The sequence below is a fragment of the Mus caroli genome, unplaced genomic scaffold, assembly GCF_978045245.1.
Source record: "Mus caroli unplaced genomic scaffold, Mus_caroli_1 scaffold_1, whole genome shotgun sequence".
Classification (NCBI taxonomy): Eukaryota; Metazoa; Chordata; class Mammalia; order Rodentia; family Muridae; genus Mus; species Mus caroli.
In genome coordinates this window covers 159,540,029-159,565,616 of record NW_028227256.1, presented here as the reverse complement: position 1 = coordinate 159,565,616, position 25,588 = coordinate 159,540,029, and the positions used below count along the sequence as shown (strand labels likewise).

Below are 25,588 nucleotides of genomic sequence, written 5' to 3'. Positions count from 1 at the left end.
TAGCCTTGGCTGTCCTGGAACTTACTATGTAGACTAGGGTGGCCTTAAACTCACAGAGATCTTCCTGTCTCTCGAGTTCTAGGATCAAAGGCCTGTGCCACCACTGCCCAGCTCTGCTTTTATTTTTTTAAAAAAAACAAAAGGTGGTTTTCAGGTCTTCCTTACACATCAGTATTTTGAATTGTGTTAAAATGACATTTTTTTTTCAAGCAAAGCAGTTGGCTAATATTGGAAGTCTCAAATAGTTTGATTTGATAGTTTTCATGTTAAGTTTGGATCTTTTATTCATTGTAAATAAGGAGTTATGTAACATTTTATAACCAGAAATGTAATTGTTGTTGGTTTTGTTTTGTTTTGTTTTTTGAGACATGGTTTCTCTGTGCAGCAAAGATAGATCAGGCTGGCCTCTAACTTACAAAGATCTGCCTGTCTCCTAAGTTCTGGGATTAAAAAGGCATGTGCCATCATGCCTGGTTTAGGAATGCAACTTTTATATCTAACTTATAATAGTTAATATCTTTGTATTTTACACTTACATAACTCATCTTTACTATAGATAAACTCATTATTTGTAACATAATTTTACTGTTTTACTTTTCCACTTTGATTTTTTAATTGAAAATAGTTTTTTTACATAAAATTTCTAATTATGGTTTCCCCTTCCTCTTCTTCTCCTTCCCAATTCCCCACTCACCCTAATCCACCCCTTTTTCTCATTTCTCATTAGAATACAATCATTCTTCTAAAAAATAATAAAGATAAAATAAAAAACAAGCAAACCAGAATATGATGAAGCAAACAAATTAACAGAAGAGTCAAAGAGAAAGCACAAGATGCACATACAGAAACACACATGTTCACACACACACACACACAGAGGGTGAGAGAGAAATCCCAGAAAAACATAACACCAGAAACTGTAATATATATGCAGCAGACCTGTAAGGAGATAATAGTGCCCAGGCAAAGCATTATGAGACAAAGAACCTCCAAAAATGCCATTGAGTTAAGTTTGTGTTGATTATCTACTGCTGGGCATACAGTCTGTCTTTAAAAGTAGTTTGTACAACTATTGAGACTCCATTGGGGAAAACAAAGTTTTCCTTTACGAGCTGTTATCAAACAGAGGTACCCTCTGGATTTGGAATGGGGACTGTGTTCACTTTTCTCAGTGCTGGGACCCCTACCTTGGCTTAGATCTGTGTAGACCCAGTATGTGCTACCACTGTCTGTTGTGTTCACATGTGCTTCAGTTGCACTGGTGTTTAGAAGGCCTTGTTTCCTTGGTATTTTTCATCCCTCCTCTGGTTCTCAGAATCTTCCAACTCCTCTTCCAATAGGGTTCCCTGAGTTCTGAGGGGATGGATTTGAAGGAGATATCTCATTTAAGACTGGGTAGTCCATGATCTCCTTCTCTGCACATTTTCCTATTGTGGGAATCCTTTTTTGTCTTTAATCCTCGTAGCATGTGATACTACTTACACTAGACTAGTGATGCTGATTTTGTTTCACAACTACATGGGTTAATTTTTTTAATTAGGTATTTATTTCATTTCCATTTCCAATGCTATCCCAAAATTCCCCCATACGCTCCCCCACCCACTCCTCCACCTACCCACTCCCACTTCTTGGCCCTGGCGTTCCCCTGTACTGAGGCATATATACATGGGTTATTTTTAAAGTGACATATTGACTTTTAAACTGAGTGGCACATGTCTATAATCCCAGCACTGAGAAAGCAGAGGCAGATGGATCACTGTGAGTTTGAGGCCAGCCTGGTGTACAAAGTGAGTTTCAGGACAGCTAAGGCTACATTGAGAGAAATCCTGTCTCAAAACAACAACAACAACAACAAAAACAACAACAACGAATTTTAGGATTATATAGCATATGTTCCACATATTGTGTGTGTATGTGTTTTATTCATTAGAAGGATCTTTATAGCTATGTAATTTATCCAGATATCTTTTAGTAGGTGTGGTAATGATTTTCTAGGTATGTGTTACCATAAAATAGATTTATCGATAGCCTGCTTTTTTTTTATTGGATATTTTCTTCATTTATATTTCAAATGCTATCCCAAAAGTCCCCTATACCCTCCCCCCACCCTGCTCCCCTACCCCACTCACTCCCACTTCTTGGCCCTAGCGTTCCCCTGTACTGGGGCATATAAATTTTGCAAGACCAAGGGGCCTCTCTTCCCAATGATGGCCGACTAGGCCATCTTCTGATACATATGCAGCTAGAGACACGAGCTCTGGGGGTACTGATTAGTTGATATTGTTGTTCCACCTACAGGGTTGCAGATCCCTTCAGCTCCTTGGGTACTTTCTCTAGCTCCTCCATTGGGGGCCCTGTGTTCTATCCTATAGATGACTGTGAGCATCCACTTCTGCATTTGCCAGGCACTGGATAGCCTGCTTTCTAAGACTGTTAATTTAGAATAAAAGACACTTGAGAAATACTAGGCTACAAACTTGTGGAGATTTCTGTTTTGTTATATTATGAGGAACTACTGAGGTAATTTTGACATTAAAATAGCTCACAGATATTTGTATATTTATTTTTGTTGCTTGTTGTTTTGAGCCAAACAATCATAAGGAATTCTATTCCACCTTTGTTAAACTTGCAGAGAGGTTTTTGGCCTAGAAGAGTTACATTTGGTTCAGAGTACTGTCAGCCTGGAGTGTTTGTGCTTGTAGAGTTTGTTACTTCTGGCTGTCAGTGTCCTTAATGTAAGGCTAGCTTACAGGTTTTACTTCCATGCTTTGAAGTAGTCTAGGCGGGTTTTAGAATTATCTTTAAATATTTGTAAATGGCTCTGGCATCTGGACACTTTCTCAGGAGGCTAATAGCTCTGACAACTTTCTGTACCTTCTGTGATCATTACCACATACTGCTTCTGTTGATTTTGTCGTACCCACCAGAAGTGTATGTATTACTTGGTGTTGATGGTAATAGAATGATTATTAACTTCCCCTCCTAAGATACCAATGCTCTCAAGTTGTGCTCTTGAGTGTCTTAGGATAAGAACTTGTATTCTATTGCCTGAGGTTGTAGCCCATAAAAGGATATTTACTTAACTTTCCTTCTCTTGTTCATTGTTGCTGCTGGTGGGTGTCTGCAGGCTTCCAAGTTGGCATGTTTGCTGTAAAGAGAGTTCTTCAGCTTCAACATCATACTATTCTCAAGATGATAATTGTGCAATAGGAAGTGAAGACACACAGTTCCAGAAAAAGGTACCTTAAATGGAATTGACAGCTTGCTTTCTAAGACTGTTTCCATTTACAATGAAAGTAACCTGAGAAATACTAGGCTACAATTTCTGTTTTATTGTTAAGAGGGCTGCAGAGGTAATTCTGATATTAAGATAGCTCAGAGATACTGGTATATTTTTGTTGCTTGTATTTCAAATACTATGTGCTAAGTATGATCTATATTCAATAAAAATTACTCCCTTATTGTTGCAAAGAAATCTGCTTTTACAAATTAAAAGTTATCAGTAACGAGTATTGCATTTTTGCTGTTGGGGGCTTTGTAGATATAATTAGGTGCAGCAAATAGACATAAAGCCTGATAGTTTAGAAATCATTTATAATTTTGCTACTTCAAATTTGTCTTTTGCTTCCAAATTTCTGTATTTTGATTTAAACTACAGAAATAATCTTTGGCTGACTATAAAACAATTTTCTTTGCATATACTTATACTTATCCTAAGCCGGGCATGGTGGCGCATGCCTTTGATCCCAGCACTTGGGAGGCAGAGGCAGGGGAATTTCCGAGTTCGAGGCCAACCTGGTCTACAGAGTGAGTTCCAGGCCATCCAGGGCTACACAGAGAAACCCTGTCTCGAAAAACCAAAAAAAGGACCTTCTTGTGAATGTTCAAATGTTTTCCTGTAGATAAAGGTATACTTTTAACTAGGAACACAAATTAATATTTTGATTTCTATTACAATAAAATAAAAATGTTCTACAAGTGATTTTCTTCCTTCTCTAAGGACATATGCACATGACCTTTATCATACAGATACAGCAGAATGTATTTTTCCCTCATGAGATTTTTTGTGTTGTTCCTCAGCTGTGTGTGCATGTGCATCATGACCAACTTTTAGTTACATGTTTGGAGGTTTGAGATATAATATTTGGACTGGATTATTTAATATTTGAGTTGTATAGAATTTATATCTGAGATGGAAGATACAAACTTTGGAAAATTTATTTCTTTAAAAAGAAAACTTAAAATGTAATGCTTTTATTCACAATCAGAAGAATTTGTCTCTAACTTCACTTTGATGAGATATTTACATACCAAATGTTACAAAAACATTTTAAGTAAGCATTAAGTGGGGGGAATTCTCAGCAAACATTTCAATATTTTGTATGTGCTAGATAAGCTCAGGTTTAAAAAAGGCAACGTGAACTTTGTTTCTATGAAATGTGTATTTTATAAAACACATTTAAAGACACAGCTATAGAAAATATTAATAAGTGTGTCAAAAGATAGATGAAACAAAAACATATATATTCCAAGCAATTATGGAAGTCTCCCTTGGTGTCTGGTATATAATACTTCATATAGGATGTGTTTATTAAGCTATCAGATGAGGGTTTTAAAGTCACATATTTCTATTTTAAGTATGGTGAAAAGGAGAGGGATGGAAGGCGATAGAAAATAAACATGTAAACGAAGTTGAGAATCAAATGTATATAAGACTGGTTTATGGCAAAGAAGGAGATAGTTTTGCTAACTGCATTTATTTATTTATTTACTTACTTACTTACTTATTTATACAAAATAATTTTACCAGTCATTTCTTTGTTACCATGTAGAATGAAAGAGAGGAACCTAGTAATGCTGAGCTATCAGGAAAATCAAATTCCTATTTAACTATATCTCCAGAAGGAAATAAACTAAAGGATGACTACACTATGGATGTACAAGTAAGCTATAGTTTGCCTTTGCTTTTAATAATATACCTTATGGTTTTGGGTTTTTTTGTTTTTGTTTTTTGCACAGTAATAGATACCTTTGTTTAGTCATGTTATATATTGTTAATTTTCTTCACTGTAAAGAACCATATAATAGAATGTAAAATTATTCACATGTTAATAGTAGTATAGATTTTGTGAAGATGTAAAATTAAAGATTTAATAATAAATACAGCTATTTTCTTAGAGGTAAAATTTTAATGCAAATATTTCTTCCTAAGTTCTATTTTTCTTGGCTCATTATAATATATATTTTCTGATTTTTAGAAACCAAATCCCTTTTTGATCTGCTTTATGTTGCAGCAGAAGTAGTTGTATGTAGCACATAGAACATTCTTGAAAGCAGTATTTAAATTTACATAGTATATGAAGTTAAAAGAATGCATTAAAATGGTTTCTGCCATTTTTTTTTCATTCTAAGAATTGTTTTCAAATTTATGTACCTGAAATATGGCAGTTATTAAAATCATGAATAAATACTATAAGCCTAGTAGAATGCTGATATATTTAGAAAACATTTAATCTATAAGGTTGAAAGAACTAGGGATGTTTGATATGGAGACAGAAAGATTAAGAAAAACCAAAACATTTTACAGATTAAAAATGTTCATCTTGGGACTGGAGAGATGGTTCAGTGGTTGAGATCACTGACTGCTCTTCCAGAGGTCCTGAGTTCAATTCCCAGCAACCACATGGTGGCTCACAACCATTTGTAATAGGACCCAGTGCCCTCTTCTGGTGTGTCTGAAGACAGCTGCAGTGTACTCATACACATAAAATAAACAATTCTTTAAAAAATGTTCACCTCAGAATGAAAGAGTTTCATTTAATTAGATTTTGGAAAATATTTGCCAAAGACTTAGGTATAGACTAAAAAGCTACTATCTGTTGCCTTTCCAATTACACAACTATCTTAAAGCTCATGTAATTGAAGTCTAGAACAGTGGTTCTCAGACTTGGGATTGATTCCCCCATAGGGGTTACATATCAGATATTTATTATGATTCATAACAGTAGTAGTAAAATAATTTTATATGAAGTAGTAGTAAAATAATTTTATGGTTAGGGGGACACCAAAACATGAGGAACTGTATTAAAGGATTGCAGTATTAGAAGGTTAAGAACCACTGCTCTAGTAGCTTTTATCTCAAATGTTTTGAAATTTTGTGGAATCTCTTATTCTGCTGTTGTTTAGCATAGTAGTCATTAGGTCCTTTGGTTATTGAGCATTTGAAATGTGGCTGATTGGTAAGATTTACTGTTAAGTACAAAATACATGTTGAACTTGAAGGACTTAGGTTTTAAAAAGAATGCAAAATACCACTGTTTTAAAAATTTAAAGCCTGGCAGTGGTGGCGCACACCTTTAATCCCAGCACTTGGGAGGCAGAGGCAGGCGGATTTCTGAGTTCGAGGCCAGCCTGGTCTACAGAATGAGTTCCAGGACAGCCAGGGCTACACAGAGAAACCCTGTCTTGGGAAAAGAAAAAGAAAAAAAAATTGAATATATGCTGAAATAATACAGTATTTGATGATGTCTTTTCCTGAAGATTTTCTATCTTTAAAAACAAGCCATTGTTATTTGTAAAAATTTTACTGCTACTAGTTCTCCAAATGACTATAATTTGATCATACTGTTGACATTGTCTTGTGACTTCTTCTAACCCAAACTGACTTACCTATTTTTCAAGGCCCATTTCATATAGTCTGTAATAGTTCATAGTTTTTTTCTTTCCTTGACCTTGTTGTGAATTTTTCTCACTTGTTATCCTTTGTTACACTTTTAAGTGCATTGTGTGCTAAATACTGGGACTTAAAATCGAGAGAACATTCTCCTTACTTAATACATTTATATTATAATTGAAAGCAAGAGGAAGATTTATAATACCACTTGACTGTTATGGATGCTGTGATGAGACTGAATAGAGAATAGTGGAAGCAGAATGGGAAGGAGCAGGCAAATTCTTTTATCACTGGAGCTGATAAAGGTTTTCAGATCTAAGGGGTGAATGACCTAGAACATTTAGGATTGGAAGAAAAGCAAATTCTTTATTGTGTTGTAATACTTGTACATATCTTATATTGTTACTTGTTGATGCACACTTTTTCATAAACTCTTTAGGGATAAAAGAACTGTATCATACCATTTTATATATTTACATAGGCTTCCTTAGTTACTAATAGTACAGTATTAAATAGAAATGGAGTTAACTTGTAGGACCTGATACAGCTGTGTCTGCTAATGTATGAAAAATGTGCAGGTTCTGTATTAGAATATGAAATAAAATTCTAAGGGTAGTAATGATGGAAGAAAGGATTTGTGTGTGTAAAAGTATTTCGTTCATAAGTAATATTCTTTCTTTAGTGCTAGAGAATTAAACCTATGATAGCAGTCTATGTATATTAAGCACTTTACCATTGGACTAAATCCTCTTAGATTATTAACATCATATTGTCATTTTTCAGCTTTCTATGAACTTCTTCCCATCAGAAGTAACTTACTAATCTTAACATTTAACATAACCTTTTAAAAAACAGGATTTGGAAACAACGAAGTTAAGCCTCCCTGTGGTTGAAGCACTCCCTACAGTTGATTTGCATGAAGAGTCTTCCAGTGTAGTTGTAGGCAGTGAAACCATTGAAAACAGTTCCAGTTCATCTACCTCAGAAAGGACTCCAGTCTCAGAGCTTGAGTAAGTCATTATGAAGGAGGATGGAGGTGGGGGAGGAGCACACAGCAAATTAGAAACATTTCTTAATAAAACACCATTGTAGACTCATATTTGATATTTGGGGTGGATAGAAGTTATAATTTATTGTATCAATGTCTTATTTGTGTATGTTGAATATAATCTTAATAGTGAGCTTATTTATTCTGCTCAGTAGATGAATAGAATAGATTATAGCCTACCATGAATTTCTACATTGCATAGGTTCTACTTAGAGAAATTATACATTTAAAACAAATGATTTGTATAGTTATTCAAAAATCAAATGTCAATTTATATCCATCAAGTGTTACTGGCATTCCAGTAATAGCCATGTTTTTGTGTGACTAGCTACCTTTTTGTAACTTAATAACATTTGAAATATTTAAGCTTATGTTATCCTTAGTTCTCTCAGTTCTGTGCTTCTGAGTTACTTAAGTTGTAACACAGAGAGCAAAGTCAAACACCCTCTCTTAATACTCATTAAGTATTTACTTTATTGTGAAAATTAGTAATAGTAAGAAGGTAACAGAGTATTTGACTCAGTAAGAATTAAGTGCTACTTTATTGCCACTTTAAAAAATCTTTTTACTGCAATACAGTCAGGTTTTGAATATCTGTACTCCTCCAGAATGTAAGGGACTGGGCTGATGGAGTTTTGCACAAAGATGGTATCATTTGAGAATGTTGCTCAGTTAAGGAAAAGGGAACAGAATGCATGTTGGAAAAAGTCTAGATAGTATTTCAGAAGCTAATTAAGATCAGAATACATTTATCTTAACAGTATGTTCTTATTCTCCCATTTTATTAAAAATTATTGATTGGAAAAAAATTAAATTAAATTAAATTGAAAAAAAAATCCTGAAAAACTGGGATTAGGGGCTGTCCTAAAAGCTGTGACCTGTACATGGCATATGTTCTACTAGCTGGGCTATCTGGTCTGGCCTCAGCAGGAGAGAAGTACCTAGCTTTGCAGAGACTTGAAGTGCCAAGTTGGAGGGGTTACTCTGCTGCTCAGAGGAGAAGGGAATTGGGAAGGAGGAAGGGGGAAAGATTGTGGGAGGGAGTGACTAAGAGGGGGGCAGTGAGTGGGATATAAAGTGAATAAGTAAAAAAGTAAAATTAAAAAAATTTGATTGGAAAATTATAAGTAAGGGAAGAAAAATATTGAAATATTGACACATTTTTAATAGTAAAATTGTAAAAGTGCAGTAAAGCGTCACTGAAGTAGCTCGAAATAATTGGTAGATTTTGCTAATTCCAACAGTATTGATTCAATAGCTGCAGAAATCAAATATTAGGAAGATACTCTTAGAAAAAAAGTTTTTATTTTTATCAGGCCAAATATTCATTTAATATTTTGTTTTATAAAATTCTGTAGTGTTTTAGGTGAAGGAACACCCATAGATCAGTCAACAGTTGATTGTTCATGGTTTAAAGTAAATAGCTCAGTCTGGCCTTGACCTCTCAGTCCTCCTGTTTGGCCTCTTAGATACTGGGATTAAAAGCATGTGCCATTGTGCCCAATTTAATAATAATTCTTGAGTTGGACAGTGGTGGCGCACGCCTTTAATCCCAGCACTCGGGAGGCAGAGGCTGGTGGATTTCTGAGTTCGAGGCCAGCCTGGTCTACAGAGTGAGTGCCAGGACAGCCATGGCTACACAGAAAAACCGTGTCTCGAAAAACCAAAAAATAAAATAAAATAAAATAATAATCCTTGAAAACATTCTGTAGATCTTCAAACATTCTTTTTTCTTGGTTTATGTTTCAACATTGTTATTAGAATTTAAATGTATATTAAGTCTACTAAATCACTGGCTTATCATTTTTTCTTTCCTCATTTAGTGAAGTAGAAAAGTCTGGTACTTTATCTATAGCCAAGCCAGGTGAAGTGGAGCAGCCTGAAGCTGACTGTGATGCTGGGGAGGCTCCTGATGCAGATGCTTCAGTGGAACAACCTGCTTTTGTCAGTCCACCAGAGAGGTGGGTATCAATAGTTCTTTGAACTGTGGTTCTTTTTGCTTTTTTATCATGAAAGTGTCTTTTTGTGTAGACCACCCAGGCTAACGTGGAACTTTATGGGTAACCCAGGCTTGCCTCAATCATAGGCTCCTCCTGTCTCAGCCTTCCAAATGCTGGAATTAGAGGCCTGCACTACCACATCGGATTAGTGATAAGATTCTGTAATAACCACAATGTGATTTTTTTTAAAAAAGTTGTTTGCTGCAAGCTTCATTCCACTTTTATTACTGGAATTTTATCTCTTTGTGCTTCTGTTTAGGTGTACCTTGGGTGTGGTAATCACATTGTATGAAAATTTGCTATCCAGCTAAAATATGTTTAATATATCTTTTGCTTTTATATAGCCTTGTTGGCCAGCATATAGAGAATGTGTCATCTTCACACGGCAAAGAAAAAGTAACAAAATCAGAATTTGAATCAAAAGTTTCAGTGAGTGAGCAAGACCATGGTGATCCGAAGTCTGCATTGAACACTTCAGATACTTTAAAAAATGAGGTTAGTGTGTGACTTTGGCTAACTAGTGTTCTGTTATGTAACTTACTTTAGTAGTGCAATCTTGAAAATAAAATGCTAAACATATTTCTTATAAAATTAGGGACTTTAGTCATAAAACTGATGAACTCTGTGTCTATGTATAGCAGGTAGTCACCTCATGATACACTGCCGAGTGTTTATGTATAACGGTGTTCTGGAATGGAGTCTCTTGGGTTTTATATATAATCACATGACTTTCTGCCCACCATCAGCTCTTTGGGACAATATAAGTAAAATCCTGCTTAAGCGGTGTTATTGATCTGTACAGATGCTACAACCATTAAATTGAAGAATAGTATTTAATTCAGTGAGAACAAATATATTCTGCTCAGCTAGAATATTTTAAGGGCACATTTTTGGTTTCTTTACTTACATGCAAGGTACAACTGAATGCTAAACTACTGTCTTGAAACTATTCTTCCAATAAAGTTGGACTTTATTATAGTGAAGCAGTTGTCTTTATTCTTTGTGAAGACCTTGGTAAAAAAAAAGTTCCCAAGGGAACCTTTTACCCAACAATTTAGGATCCCCCTCTGGTAAGAAATAACTAAGTGAAAGATGTTTTTCATCAAGTTGAAAGCAAAATAAATAGAATGAAAGAATAATGTAAAATGCCAAGCACACCTTTTTATTTATTCCTTTTAGTTTGAGATGTTCCGTTCCTTTCAATGAATTTTCACTTGACCTTCCTAACTTAAATTACAGAGCTTTATATATTCATAGGACTAGCTTTGTGTGTCTGTGGCTTCCTAGAAACACAGGAACTCAGTGTTTTCTAGTCTGGTATTATAAAAGAACTCATTTTAATTTTCCCAGTGGAACCAGATCAAGAGCCGTTAAGGTTCAATTGTCAGATATCACACCCATAAGTAAAAGTAGGCAGACATTAAAGCATGTCTCCTTTGGCAGCTAGCTGTCTTAAATTTACTTGTCTCAACTGTTAACCAACTACAGTACCCAAGGCCTTAGACTGTGAGCCTGTGATAATAGGTAGAAGAATGAAATTTTAATTAAAATGTAATTACTTCCTGAACAAATTAATATCCTAAAAAGGTTGTCAGAAATAACACATGAGTATCCAGTTCAGAATAATTCTGCCTAGTTAAGTTCATGTAAACCAGTTTGCTTTCTAATACAATTAGATCTTTGCAGCATCCATTATTGAAAAGCTTTAGTTTTGTTTTGTTTCTGTAATGTACAGATAGTTGAACCATGAAATGAATAGGCAAGTGAATTATTCTGCTTAAGAAAAAAAAATAGTGTAGCTAGTTACAGCTCCTCTTCAGATAATGCTATCATGCATTTGATGGTTTAAAAATGATCATTTCAAGACAGTCTGTGATGACTTCTGTGCCTTCATTTAGCTTTTTTTTTAAATGATAATAAATACTTTCTTTATTTACATTTCAAATGTTATCCCCTTTCCTGGTTTCTCTTCCAAAAACCCCCTATCCCCTCCCCACTCCCCCTGTTCCTCAACCCACCCACCCACTCCCACTTCCTGGCCCTGGCATTCCCCTACATGGGGGCATAGAGCCTTCACAGGACCAAAGGCCTCTCCTCCCATTGATGACCGACTAGGCCATCCTCTGCTGCATAGCTAGAGCCATGAGTCCTACCTTGTGTACTCTTTGGTTGGTGGTTCATTCAGCTTTTTATTTGTCTTGTTAGTGCTTGATATAGTTATTTTCTTACAATTTTTCATTTGAGGGATATTCATTTTTCTGATTACCCTATATTAGAAGTAGTGCTGCACTATGGAATTATACACATTTTTACTGACATTGCACATGGTGAGGAATTAGTAGGTATGTACATCTTGCTAATACTTTTTGGTTTTTCGAGACAGGGTTTCTCTTTGTAGTCCTAGCTGACCTGGAACTCACTTTATAGACCAGGCTGGCCTTGAATTCAGAGATCCATCTGCCTCTGCCTCCCAAATGCTGGGATTAAAGGCGTGCGCCACCATGCTCAGCTTTTTTTTAGATGTATTTATTGTTTTATGTATGTTTTATTTATTGTATGTACACTGTAGCTGTCTTCAGACACACCGGAAGAGGGCATCAGATCTCATTACGGATGGTTGTGAGCCACCATGTGGTTGCTGGGATTTGAAATCAGGACCTTCAGAAGAGCAGTCAGTGCTCTTAACCACTGAGCCATCTCTCCCGTGCCGCTAATACTGTATTTTAAGACTCCTTCAGCAATCTGATAGAATCCCCATGATGCATTAGATATGTAACACTTTGCCCAGAGTATCACACTATAACCGCCATCAAATTGGTATTATTTATGTCTCTGATTTTCATAGCTTCTTGTGAGCATTTTATGACTGCATTTTCTTTTTGTTAAATTTATTGCTTCTACTCCTTTTGCTGCTTATTGATTTTCAGTTAATTTTTACACCCACTCGTTTGTTCGTTGAATGCACTCAAGGCTTGTTTCACCCGGCTACTGTCTTCATTTTATTTTTACATTTTGTATAACAAGTGCATCAAAGCTTTAAAAGTGCATCCAGACAGCCATATTGTTTTCTTTTGTAAATTCTTTTGCCCGCATGTAACACAATTTCTGTATGCTTTTAAAGCGTAAGGTCTTGGGGCTTTTAAAATAACATTTTAAATATCCACTTTAAAGCTTGTATGCATAGGATACTTGTTACTGATTTTGTAAAAGCAATATGCTACATCTGAAATGACTATTTTAATCAGTAAGTAAGTATATTTAAGGTGGTTGTACTGCAAGTGTACACACACTTTCTCTCTGGTTGAGTAGTCAATTTAAGATACAGCATTCTGTTTGTTTTGTTTTTAAAATAAGTTATGTTTATATTACTAACATAATTTTTTAGTGCTTAAAGTTAGTTTTTATATTAACTTGAATTTTAAATAAATCACTATTTCATTTTAAATAGTATTCATTATAAAATTACATTTTTATTTAGTTTTAAAGAAGCATGTGTGCTCACCTTTGTTGTTATTATTATTTTTTGTGGGGGGCATTTCTTTCAGAGCTCTGATTATACAAAACCAGGAGAAGCTGACCCTACATCTGTCACAAGTCCGAAAGATCCAGAAGATATACCAACGTTTGATGAGTGGAAGAAGAAAGTTATGGAGGTAGAGAAAGAAAAAAGTAAGACAGCATTGGGATTCTTTTAATTTAAAAAAAAAAAATTATTTGGGGGGATGGTTTAACTATGTGTTTTCTCTTTCTAATTATAAAACAACCTTTCTAAAAACTTGTTCAAAGATATACCACATTGCTGCTGATTACACTGCCATTTACTGGTGGTATACAGTTTTAATATTAATTAAAATCTATTGTTAGAAGTTATCTACTGATAGTAAAATAAGAAAGAGTGATAATATCACTCCCAATATATGGGGGAAAAACTTGGACATGGAAAGGTCAGTTAGAAAGCTTTAAACCGTTTGCATAATAATTCTGAAATAAGAATTCTTAATGTTGGGATTCAAAGAAAAAAGAATAAAACATAAAACCAACAAGGCAGTATTCTCATGGTAAATCTTTATGTTCTGGTATTAGACGTACCTCAGGAAATGTGAATTTTTATTCCAGGTGTTTTAAAACATTTTGAATTTCTAGTTTGTTAGTTTTGAGATAGAATCTCTGTATGTAACTTTGGTTGGCCTTGATGTAACTGTGAATACAAGGCTGGCTTCAAACTCATGCCAATCCTCTTTGTGTGGCATCTCAAATGCTGGGATTATGAGCATGTGCCACCATGTCTGCCTTGGATTTCTCATGTATTTTAAAGCTGTGTTTTTAGGAATTAAAACCTATTCCTTTCTGGAAAGTGCCTGTTACTTTTGAGATGATTGTGTTGCTAGGGGCCAAGGATGTACTTTCGATCATAATCATCTATGTGTTTATAATAAGGTTTGTCTACAGGTCAGTCGTTGCATCCGTCTTCTAATGGAGGTCTACACGCCACAAAAAAGGTCCAGAAAAATAGAAATAATTATGCCTCTGTGGAGTGTGGTGCCAAAATTTTGGCAGCTAATCCAGAAGCCAAGGTACCTTTTGTTTTTTTTATAAAAAATATAAGAAACTAGTGACTTTATTAAAAGCAGACAGTGGTTGACAGTAACTGTTACAATGTGAATTATTTTTTAACTTTATTAACTAATATGAGATTATGCTTTTAAATATTTTATAGTGTCAAATTTTTGTTACATTAGTTGATCACATTACAGCTTTAAAAATCATTTAATAATCTATGCAGCTTTAAAAATAGCTCCTGAAAAGTTATTTTCCTTTATAATGGCATTGTAAGTTTTAAAAGGACAAATTGATATAAGGCTAATTTAATGCTGCAGCCTTAACTAGTAAATTTTAACTAGTTTATTTTTTTTCCCCACACGTAGTCTATCTTAGGCTCATTTTAAAAGTCAAAGTACAGGAATTCCCCAAAATTTTGAATTGAAATATTTTTAAACTTCTCTTTATTTTCTTTGCCTCTTGAAATAGAGCACATCTGCTATTCTTATAGAAAATATGGACCTTTATATGCTGAATCCTTGCAGCACTAAAATCTGGTAAGTAAATAAAATTTTACAAAGTATATTTTATACATGAACATCTTTATTGGGGTAAGACTGATATATCTGTGTAATTTAATAAGCATTTATGATTGATCAATATGGATATTACCCCCAAATTAAGAACAAGATGCCTTTTCTTTTAAGGAGATAGAAATGTTAATAGTGACAGGTCTGGTCAAAAGTACTGTTGGACGGGTTGTCTACAAAGAGAAGAGAAAGGAGAATTCTTAGAAGAGGTCGTTTCTGGGCTGAATCTTAAAGGGCCCATAGGAAGTAGCAGATGATGGAGTCACCGTGTTTTAATAGGACCATATCTCTTCTGGATGACTATGTAGAAGCAGTTTAGTTGTGACAAGAAGGTACAGTTAGAGTAGTGAGATGACGAGGCTGGAGCATTAATCTAGCTGTCTAGCTACAATTAGACCATTTAGTACTGCATGTACTCAGCTTAACAGTGTGCATGCATCTCTCTCCCTCTCCCTCTCTGCCTCTCTCCTTCTCTCCTCTCCTTCTCTCCTTCTCTCCCTCTCCACACACACACACACACACACACACACACACACACACATTTGCATGATGTGCTTGTATGTGGGAGTACATGTTTTCTTGTGCGGATGGAGGCCTGCTGTGTCTTCTTTGATCACTCTTCTCTTCACTTTCCATGTTGAGGCAGGGTCTCTCACCTGAGCCCAGAGTTTGCTGATCCCACTAGTCTAGTTAGCTGGCTTGCTCCAGGAGTTTCCTGGGATCACTGGCAGCTGTTGCCCTCACTCAGCTTTTACCTTGGTGCTGGGGATCTAAACAGTTGTCCTCAAACTTGACTAGCAAGCACTTTTTCGCTGAGCATTCTCCAGTTTTACAGTTTGCAAGTTTTGTTTTAAAGACAGGTAGGCTAACATTTATAAAGACGTGACATTATCTCATTAGCATTTCAAGAAAGCTTATCTTCAAAGAATGGCCTCTACAAGAACATTCAGTTGAAGCAGAGAAATGAGGTGGAAGACTATCGTCATAGCTTCAGTTTGAAATCATAACCTTGAGCTAAATAATTTCAGTTTGAGTATGGAAGAGAGGAATATATCTGAAAGAGATTTAAACAGGTAAAAATGACAGTGCTCAGTAATTACGAATATAGAAGAGAAAGACATCTAAGAAATACTCTCTTACTTCGGTTCCACTGCTTTATAAATCTTTTAATGAATACTATAGACAGGAACAATTTGTGGGGGAGTTAATACACTTTTATTACACTGTTTTGTGTTCAAAAGTTCATGTTTAAAAGCCAGTTGAGGGAGCTGGCAAGCTAGCTCAGAGGTTAGGAGTGCTTACTGTATTTTCAGAAAACCCAGGGTTGGTTTCCACAACTCAGTCTTACAGATCTTCATATCTAATAGGGCAACGTTCCGTACATTAGGACTTGTGATGTTTTTTGGTACCTCTGATTGATTACTATTATTTTTAGACTTTCCTTGTTTCATTCCTGATTTCAATATGGAGATTTTATTTGAGATTGTTTTGAATCTTTAAATGACAGATACTGAGTTTTACTACCAGTAAAACAAGGTTCATCCTTATTGTTTAACGCACTTAACCTTTTTCCGTTTATCGTTTCTGAAATGTGTTCCTCAGCACTTTTTTATTACTATTGTAAGCACCTCTTTCAAACTGTTAGATAAAGAGGTGCATTTGACTTACACATTTATATGTATTTATATATATGTAATGCAGAGACAGAGAGAGAGAGAGAGAGAGAGAGAGAGAGAGAGAGAGAGAAAGACATCTACCTCCTTGTATTTTTTATTGATAATTTAGAAACCAAGGGGTTTCTCTATGTGGAAATTCTATATAGTGCTCCTATAAAATAATATTTCAAAAATTTCTAATTCTCCTTATCACATTTTACCTTTTTTAAAAATTTTTTTTATTATTTTTTTAATACTTTTTATCACATATTTTCCTCAATTACATTTCCAATGCTATCCAAAAAGTCCCCAATACACTCCCCCTCACCCACCCACCCCCACCCCTTGGCCCTGGCATTCCCCTGTACTGGGGCATATAAAGTTTGCAAGTCCAATGGGCCTCTCTTTCCAGTGATGGCCGACTAGGCCATCTTTCGATACATATGCAGCTAGAGACAAGAACTCCGGGGTACTGGTTAGTTCATCATGTTGTTCCAACTATAGGGTTGCAGATCCCTTTAGCTCCTTGGGTACTTTCTCTAGCTTCTCCATTGGGAGCCCTGTGATACATCCAATAGCTGACTGTGAGCATCCACTCCTGTGTTTGCTAGGCCCCGGCATAGTCTCACAAGAGACAGCTATATTTGGGTCCTTTCAGCAAAATCTTGCTAGTGTATGCAATGGTGTCAGCATTTGGAAGCTGATTATGGGATGGATCCCTGGATATGGCAGTCTCTAGATGGTCCATCCTTTCATCACAGCTACGAACTTTGTCTCTGTAACTCCTTCCCTGGGTGTTTTGTTCCCAATTCTAAGAAGGGGCATATTGTCCACACTTTGGTCTTCATTCTTCTTGAGTTTCATGTGTTTAGCAAATTGTATCTTATATCTTGGGTATCCTAAGTTTTGGGCTAATATCCACTTATCAGTGAATACATATTGTGTGAGTTCCTTTGTGATTGTGTTACCTCACTCAGGATGATGCCCTCCAGGTCCATCCATTTGGCTAGGAATTTCATAAATTCATTCTTTTTAATAGCTGAGTAGTACTCCATTGTGTAAATGTACCATAATTTCTGTATCCATTCCTCTGTTGAGGGGCATCTGGGTTCTTTCCAGCTTCTGGATATTATAAATAGGGCTGCTATGAACATAGTGGAGCATGTGTCCTTCTTACCGGTTGGGACATCTTCTGGATATATGCCCAGGAGAGGTATTACTGGATCCTCCGGTAGTACTATGTCCACTTTTCTGAGGAACCGCCAGACTGATTTCCAGAGTGGTTGTACAAGCTTGCAATCCCACCAACAATGGAGGAGTGTTCCTCTTTCTCCACATCCTCGCCAGCATCTGCTGTCACCTGAATTTTTGATCTTAGCCATTCTGACTGGTGTGAGGTGGAATCTCAGGGTTGTTTTGATTTGCATTTCCCTGATGATTAAGGATGTTGAACATTTTTTCAGGTGTTTCTCTGCCATTCGGTATTCCTCCGGTGAGAATTCTTTGTTCAGTTCTGAGCCCCATTTTTTAATGGGGTTATTTGACTTTCTGGAGTCCACCTTCTTGAGTTCTTTATATATATTGGATATTAGTCCCTTATCTGATTTAGGATAGGTAAAGATCCTTTCCCAATCTGTTGGTGGTTTTTTTGTCTTATTGATGGTGTCTTTTGCCTTGCAGAAGCTTTGCAGTTTCATGAGATGCCACTTCTCAATTCTCCATCTTATAGCACAAGCCGTTGCTGTTCTATTCAAGAATTTTTCCCCTGTGCCCATATCTTCAAGGCTTTTCCCCACTTTCTCCTCTATAAGTTTCAGTGTCTCTGGTTTTATGTGAAGTTCCTTGATCCACTTAGACTTGACCTTAGTACAAGGAGATAGGAATGGATCGATTCGCATTCTTCTACATGTTAACAACCAGTTGTGCCAGCACCATTTGTTGAAAATGCTGTCTTTCTTCCACTGGATGTTTTTAGCTCCCTTGTCGAAGATCAAGTGACCGTAGGTGTGTGGGTTCATTTCTGGGTCTTCAATTCCATTCCATTGGTCTATTTGTCTGTCACTATACCAGTACCACGCAGTTTTTATCACAATTGCTCTGTAGTAAAGCTTTAGATCAGGCATGGTGATTCCACCAGAGGTTCTTTTATCCTTGAGAAGAGATTTTGCTATCCTAGGTTTTTTGTTATTCCAGATGAATTTGCAGATTGCACTTTCTAATTCGTTGAAGAATTGATTTGGAATTTTGATGGGGATTGCATTGAATCTGTAGATTGCTTTTGGCAAGATAGCCATTTTTACAATGTTGATCCTGCCAATCCATGAGCATGGGAGATCTTTCCATCTTCTGAGATCTTCTAGAATTTCTTTCTTCAGAGACTTGAAGTTTTTATTATACAGATCTTTCACTTCCTTAGTTAGAGTCACGCCAAGATATTTTATATTATTTGTGACTATTGAGAAGGTTGTTGTTTCCCTAATTTCTTTCTCGGCCTGTTTATTCTTTGTGTAGAGAAAGGCCATTGATTTGTTTGAGTTAATTTTATATCCAGCTACTTCACCGAAGCTGTTTATCAGGTTTAGGAGTTCTCTGGTGGAATTTTTAGGGTCACTTATCTATACTATCATATCATCTGCAAAAAGTGATATTTTGACTTCATCTTTTCCAATTTGTATCCCTTTGATCTCCTTTTGTTGTCGAATTGCTCTGGCTAGGACTTCAAGTACAATGTTGAATAGGTATGGAGAAAGTGGACAGCCTTGTCTAGTCCCTGATTTTAGAGGGATTGCTTCAAGCTTCTCACCATTTACTTTCATGTTGGCTACTGGTTTGCTGTAGATTGCTTTTATTATGTTTAGGTATGGGCCTTGAATTCCTGATCTTTCCAAGACTTTTATCATGAATGGGTGTTGGATCTTGTCAAATGCTTTTTCTGCATCTAACGAGATGACCATGTGGTTTTTGTCTTTGAGTTTGTTTATATACTGGATTACGTTGATGGATTTCCGTATATTGAACCATCCCTGCATCCCTGGGATGAAACCTACTTGGGTAGGATGGATGATTGTTTTGATGTGTTCTTGGATTCGGTTAGCAAGAACTTTATTGAGGATTTTTGCATCAATATTCATAAAGGATATTGGTCTGAAGTTTTCTATCTTTGTTGGGTCTTTTTGTGGTTTAGGTATCAGAGTAATTGTGGCTTCATAGAATGAGTTGGTTAGAGTACCTTCTGTTTCTATTTTGTGGAATAGTTTGTGAAGAACTGGGATTAGATCTTCTTTGAAGGTCTGATAGAACTCTGCACTAAACCCATCTGGTCCTGGGCTTTTTTTGGTTGGGAGACTATTAATGACTGCTTCTATTACTTTGGGGGATATAGGGCTGTTTAGATCATTAACCTGATCTTGATTCAACTTTGGTACCTGGTATCTGTCTAGGAACTTCTCCATTTCATCCAGGTTCTCCAGTTTTGTTGAGTATAGCCTTTGGTAGAAGGATCTGATGGTGTTTTGGATGTCTTCAGGATCTGTTGTTATGTCTCCTTTTTCATTTCTGATTTTGTTAATTAGGATGCTTTCCCTGTGCCCTCTAGTGAGTCTGGCTAAGGGTTTATCTATCTTGTTGATTTTCTCAAAGAACCAGCTGCTTGATTGGTTGATTCTTTGAATAGTTTTTCTTGTTTCCACTTGGTTGATTTCGCCCCTGAGTTTGATTATTTCCTGCCGTCGTCTACTCCTCTTGGGTGAATTTGCTTCCTTTTGTTCTAGAGCTTTTAGGTGTGTTGTCAAGCTGCTAATGTGTGCTCTCTCTAGTTTCTTTTTGGAGGCACTCAGAGCTATGAGTTTTCCTCTTAGAAATGCTTTCATTGCGTCCCATAAATTTGGGTATGTTGTGGCTTCATTTTCATTGAACTCTAAAAAGTCCTTAATTTCTTTCTTTATTCCTTCCTTGACCAAGGTATCATTGAGAAGAGTGTTGTTCAGTTTCCACGTGAATGTTGGCTTTCTATTATTTATTTTGTTATTGAAGGTCAGCCTTAGTCCATGGTGATCTGATAGGATGCATGGGACAATTTCAATATTTTTGTATCTGTTGAGGCCTGTTTTGTGACCAATTATGTGGTCAGTTTTGGAGAAGGTACCATGAGGTGCTGAGAAGAAGGTATATCCTTTTGTTTTAGGATAGAATGTTCTGTAGATATCTGCCAGATCCATTTGATTCATAACTTCTGTTAGTTTCACTGTGTCTCTGTTTAGTTTCTGTTTCCATGATCTGTCCATTGGTGAATGTGGTGTGTTGAAGATACCAGTATGAGGTGCAATGTGTGCTTTGAGATTTACTAAAGTTTCTTTAATGAATGTGGCTGCTTTTGTATTTGGAGCATAGATATTCAGGATTGATAGTTCCTCTTGGAGGATTTTACCTTTGATGAGTATGAAGTGCCCCTCCCTGTCTTTTTTGATGACTTTGGGTTGGAAGTCAATCTTATCAGATATTAGAATGGCTACTCCAGCTTGTTTCTTCATACCATTTGCTTGGAAAATTGTTTTCCAGCCTTTCATTCTGAGGTAGTGTCTATCTTTTTCTCTGAGATGAGTTTCATGTAAGCAGCAAAATGTTGGGTCTTGTTTGTGTAGCCAGTTTGTTAGTCTATGTCTTTTTATCGGGGAGTTGAGTCCATTGATATTAAGAGATATTAAGGAAAAGTAATTGTTGTTTCCTGTTATTTTTGTTGTTAAAGTTGGCATTCTGTTCTTGTGGCTGTCTTCTTTTAGGTTTGTTGAGGGATTACCTTCTTGTTGTTTCTAGGGCGTGGTTCCCGTCCTTGTATTGTTTTTTTTCTGTTATTATCCTTTGAAGGGCTGGATTCGTGGAGAGATAATGTGTGAATTTGGTTTTGTCGTGGAATACTTTGGTTTCTCCATCTATGTTAATTGAGAGTTTGGCTGGGTATAGTAGCCTGGGCTGGAATTTGTGTTCTTTTAGTGTCTGTATAACATCTGTCCAGGATCTTCTGGCTTTCATAGTCTCTGGTGAAAAATCTGGTGTAATTCTGATAGGCTTGCCTTTATATGTTACTTGGCCTTTTTCTCTTACTGCTTTTAGTATTCTATCTTTATTTAGTGCATTTGTTGTTCTGATTATTATGTGTCGGGAGGTATTTCTTTTCTGGTCCAGTCTATTTGGAGTTCTGTAGGCTTCTTGTATGTTCATGGGCATCTCTTTCTTTAGATTTGGGAAGTTTTCTTCTATAATTTTGTTGAAGATGTTTGCTGGTCCTTTGAGTTGAAAATCTTCATTCTCATCCACTCCTATTATCCGTAGGTTTGGTCTTCTCATTGTGTCCTGTATTTCCTGGATGTTTTGAGTTAGGATCTTTTTGCATTTTCCATTTTCCTTTATTGTTGTGCTGATGTTCTCTATGGAATCTTCTGCATCTGAGATTCTCTCTTCCATCTCTTGTATTCTGTTGCTGATGCTCGCATATATGGTTCCAGATTTCTTTCCTAGGGTTTTTATCTCCAGTGTTGCCTCATTTTGGGTTTTCTTTATTGTGTCTACTTCCCTTTTTAGGTCTAGTATGGTTTTGTTCATGTCCATCATCTGTTTGGATGTGTTTTCCTGTTTTTCTTTAAGGACTTCTACCTGTTTGATTGTGTTATCCTGTTTTTCTTTAAGGACTTGTAACTCTTTAGCCATGTTCTTTAAGTGAGTTATTAAAGTCCTTCTTGATGTCCTCTACCATCATCATGATATATGCTTTTATATCCAGGTCTAGCTTTTCAGGTGTGTTGGGGTGCCCTGGACTGGGCGAATTGGGAGGGCTGGGTTCTGATGATGGTGGGTGGTCTTGATTTCTGTTAGTAAGATTCTTACGTTTACCTCTCGCCATCTGGTAATCTCTGGAGTTGTTATAGTTGTCTCTGTTTAGAGATTGTTCTTCTGGTGATTCTGATTACTGTCTATCAGCAGACCTGGGAGACAGGCTCTCTCCTCTGAGTTTCAGTGGTTAGAGCACTCTCTGCTGACAAGCTCTCCTCTTAAAGGGAAGGTGTACAGATATCTGGTGTTTGGACCTCCTCCTGGCCGAAGAAGAAGGCCCAAAACAGAACCTTTCCCAGATGCTGTGTTGCTTTCGCAGGTCACAGAAGCTGTCAGCCTCTGTGGTGCACACTCTCACCTGTGCAGACTAAGTTCCTAAGTTCGGAGGAGTCCTGGATCCAAGATGGCGCTCCCTGCTCCTGAGGCATAGGGCTCCCGTGCAGGGCAGACCACTGTCTTCCGGCTGGGAGGGTGCTGGATGTCTGCGGCCCCAAAAGGGTGCTGCCTTAGCGGCTCTGTGGCTCCCTCCTGTCCCAGAAGCTGTCTGCCTCTGTGGTGCACACTCTCACCTGAAGTTCCTAGGTTTGGCGGAGTCTCGGAGCCAAGATGGTGCTCCCGTGCAGGGGGACCACTGTCCTCCGGCTGGGAGGGTGCTGGATGTCTTACATTTTACCTTTTTATCAACATGGTTTTCATCCTTGAAAATTGTCAAATAAAAGAATGACATTTTCAACTCGTGTATTTTGAAGGCGGTGCTTCTAACTTTGAACCTTTATTATTACTACGTTTTTGATGTCTTAGTGGTGTTTTGCCTGCATTTATGTCTTTGTACCACATATGTACTAGGTGACCTAAATAAGGCCAGAAGAGGCATTAGATCTCCTGGAACTGGAGTTAACCTGAAAGTTATAGTTGACAGTTGTGGTTACAACCCATTATCTAAAACCACAAAACATAAAGTCTGTGATAGAAAGCCATATTGTAGCTACAGCTTAGGAGGTTCTATTATTAACAGAAGAAAAAAATGTGAAATACTCAATTAGTATCTGTTAAGTGAGTCTGTAGAGACAATATCTTTTGCAGTTTGGTGTGAGGACAGATGTAACTGTCTAATGAAGTATCTGAGCCAGAGTAAGCATTTCATAAATGTTACTTGGCTTTCTTCTTCACCTTTCTCTGAAGCCTGATTGTTTGTTTGTTTGTTTGTTTTACCTTTTCCTGGAACTTAGTTCTGTTTTTCTCCAAAATTACACAGTTACTTTTATGTCTTTGATTTCATTCGGCTCTGGCAGTATCACTCAACATGTCAAGAAAGCACTTGTCAAGCATGATAACCTGAGTTCAGACTCAAGGGCCAACATAGCGAAAGGGGAGACCTACCTCTCCTTCCTGCAAGTTGCCTTTGAACCGCCACACACATATGCACACTGAATGAATGAGTGAATGAGTGAAAATTAAATTACATTTGATGAAAAAATTATTTAAAACAGATTGGAATGTTATCCATGAGTTTCTTTTTTCATAAATGTGATGCTATATGCAGTTTTTGTAACATACTATTATTATGATATTTTCCTGAGTGGTCATAATGTGACGACACCTTACCATCAGTAGGGCTCGCACATAATTTTCTTTTTCTTCCTTTCTCCCTCCCTCTCTCCATTCCTCCCTCCTTCTCCCCCCCTCTTTCTTTCTTTCTTTCTTTCTTTCTTTCTTTCTTTCTTTCTTCCTTCCTTCCTTCCTTCCTTCCTTCCTTCCTTCCGTCCGTCCGTCCGTCCGTCTTCAAGTGATAGGAATTGAACCATGGGCCTTAATCTTAAACGGCATTAGTTGCTTCATTGTCTGGAAAGACAGTTTTTAATCCTTTTAGATAAATATTTAAATTGACATTTTTGCTTTTTCTTAGTAACCTTTGCAAAATGTTAATACAGGGTGGTCATTTGGGACAGTTGTTGCCATCAGATAATTTTAAAGAGATATTTTATAGTAGCTATGTATAAAGATTCTTATACATAGGATACAGGATGCTTTTAGTAAAACTATTTAAAGAAAAGAAAAGAACATCATAGGAGCAAACATCAGTGTTCTTTCTTCTCACTGGGTAATGCCTGTCTCAATCAAGGCGTTTTTTTAGTGGATAGATTAGATTGCAAACACTATTCCTGTTACATTTTGGTAATTTTTAAATGTCTAGTTTATACAGATGTTTTAATATGAACTGCTTTGGTTAGCTTATGTAAATAATTGTCTTTTCTTTTTGAAGGTTTGTTATTGAACTTTGTGAGCCAATTCAAGTGAAACAATTTGATATTGCAAATTATGAATTATTTTCTTCTACTCCCAAAGACTTTCTGGTTTCTATCAGTGACAGGTAAATTCTTAAAACTGTTTTCTATAAAGCCCGTGATAGAATTTCAGAGTAAAAATTAAGCTCACATGCCAATCTGTTGTCTTCTGTTGTTTTAGTTTTTAATAGCAGTTTGTGATGACATTTAGATTATGGGCTTTTGTTAATCACTTAGCTCTTGTAATACTTAAACATCACAAGTATGCTATGTTATTCCCTTATAAACTGAAGACACAGGGGATTAGCTTGTATAAGTCACATGGTTTAGTATTTGGGAGGAACAAGATTCCAATCTAGAATTATGTGACTTCACAGTTATTTTAATCATTATGCTTGTTGCTTTCTGAGAGTTCTTTGAAATGTATTAAAAATATGCACATATTATGTAAGTGCTTCATTTTATATCACAATGTATGTTTTTGGTGAAGTGTTTTAAAAACTTTTTACTTGCATGATTATGGAAGAAGTAAATATCTAAGGAAGTCAGAAAGAGGACCAACCATATTCTGTTCTTGGCATTCTTAGCATTTTAATAATATTCTTTTCAGCTTTTCCTGTTTAGTTTTTTATTCTACTGAGTATCTTTTTATTTCTTATATCCTGAGAATATTTTGCCTAAAGCATAGCAGTTTTAATTATAATTTAATTTTATCCCACAATGGAGGTGTTTACTTGTATATTAGTGTGTCCTAGAGGATGTTGTTTAGTGTGTCCTAGAGGATGCTGTGACTCCCCTGTGCTGCTGTCAATTGATGGCAATTCCAGTGGTCTTTCAGTGGTCTTCCTCTCCCTCAGAGTCATCTTCATATCTGTATGGCTTTTGAAACCAGTTCTCAAAATGTATTGAGAATTCCATCTAGTATTTTGATACTAACCTTTTTTTCCAGAATATCCCCCTAAATTTGTACAT

The 25,588-nt window shown here is 36.4% G+C and overlaps 1 protein-coding gene across 8 annotated transcripts in view; it reads left to right on the top strand.

Moving 5' to 3' along the window:
* Suco (SUN domain containing ossification factor) overlaps positions 1–25,588 on the top strand; it is a 71,761-nt gene that overhangs the window by 11,500 nt on the left and 34,673 nt on the right. For 5 of the 8 annotated variants that reach the window (XR_015048053.1, XR_003836497.2, XM_029476805.2 and 2 more), the window contains exons 2-10: positions 3,128–3,239; positions 4,833–4,943; positions 7,529–7,683; positions 9,545–9,682; positions 10,066–10,216; positions 13,267–13,390; positions 14,159–14,295; positions 14,750–14,817; positions 24,595–24,702. Coding sequence is in view for 6 of the 8 variants with exons in the window: in XM_029476805.2 (XP_029332665.1) it covers positions 3,128–3,239; positions 4,833–4,943; positions 7,529–7,683; positions 9,545–9,682; positions 10,066–10,216; positions 13,267–13,390; positions 14,159–14,295; positions 14,750–14,817; positions 24,595–24,702 (1,104 nt within the window). In the remaining 2 variants the exon portion in view is untranslated. The remainder of the gene's footprint in view (positions 1–3,127; positions 3,240–4,832; positions 4,944–7,528; positions 7,684–9,544; positions 9,683–10,065; positions 10,217–13,266; positions 13,391–14,158; positions 14,296–14,749; positions 14,818–24,594; positions 24,703–25,588) is intronic. The other 3 variants (XM_021155061.3, XM_029476817.2, XM_021155012.3) reach the window with 1 other exon arrangement.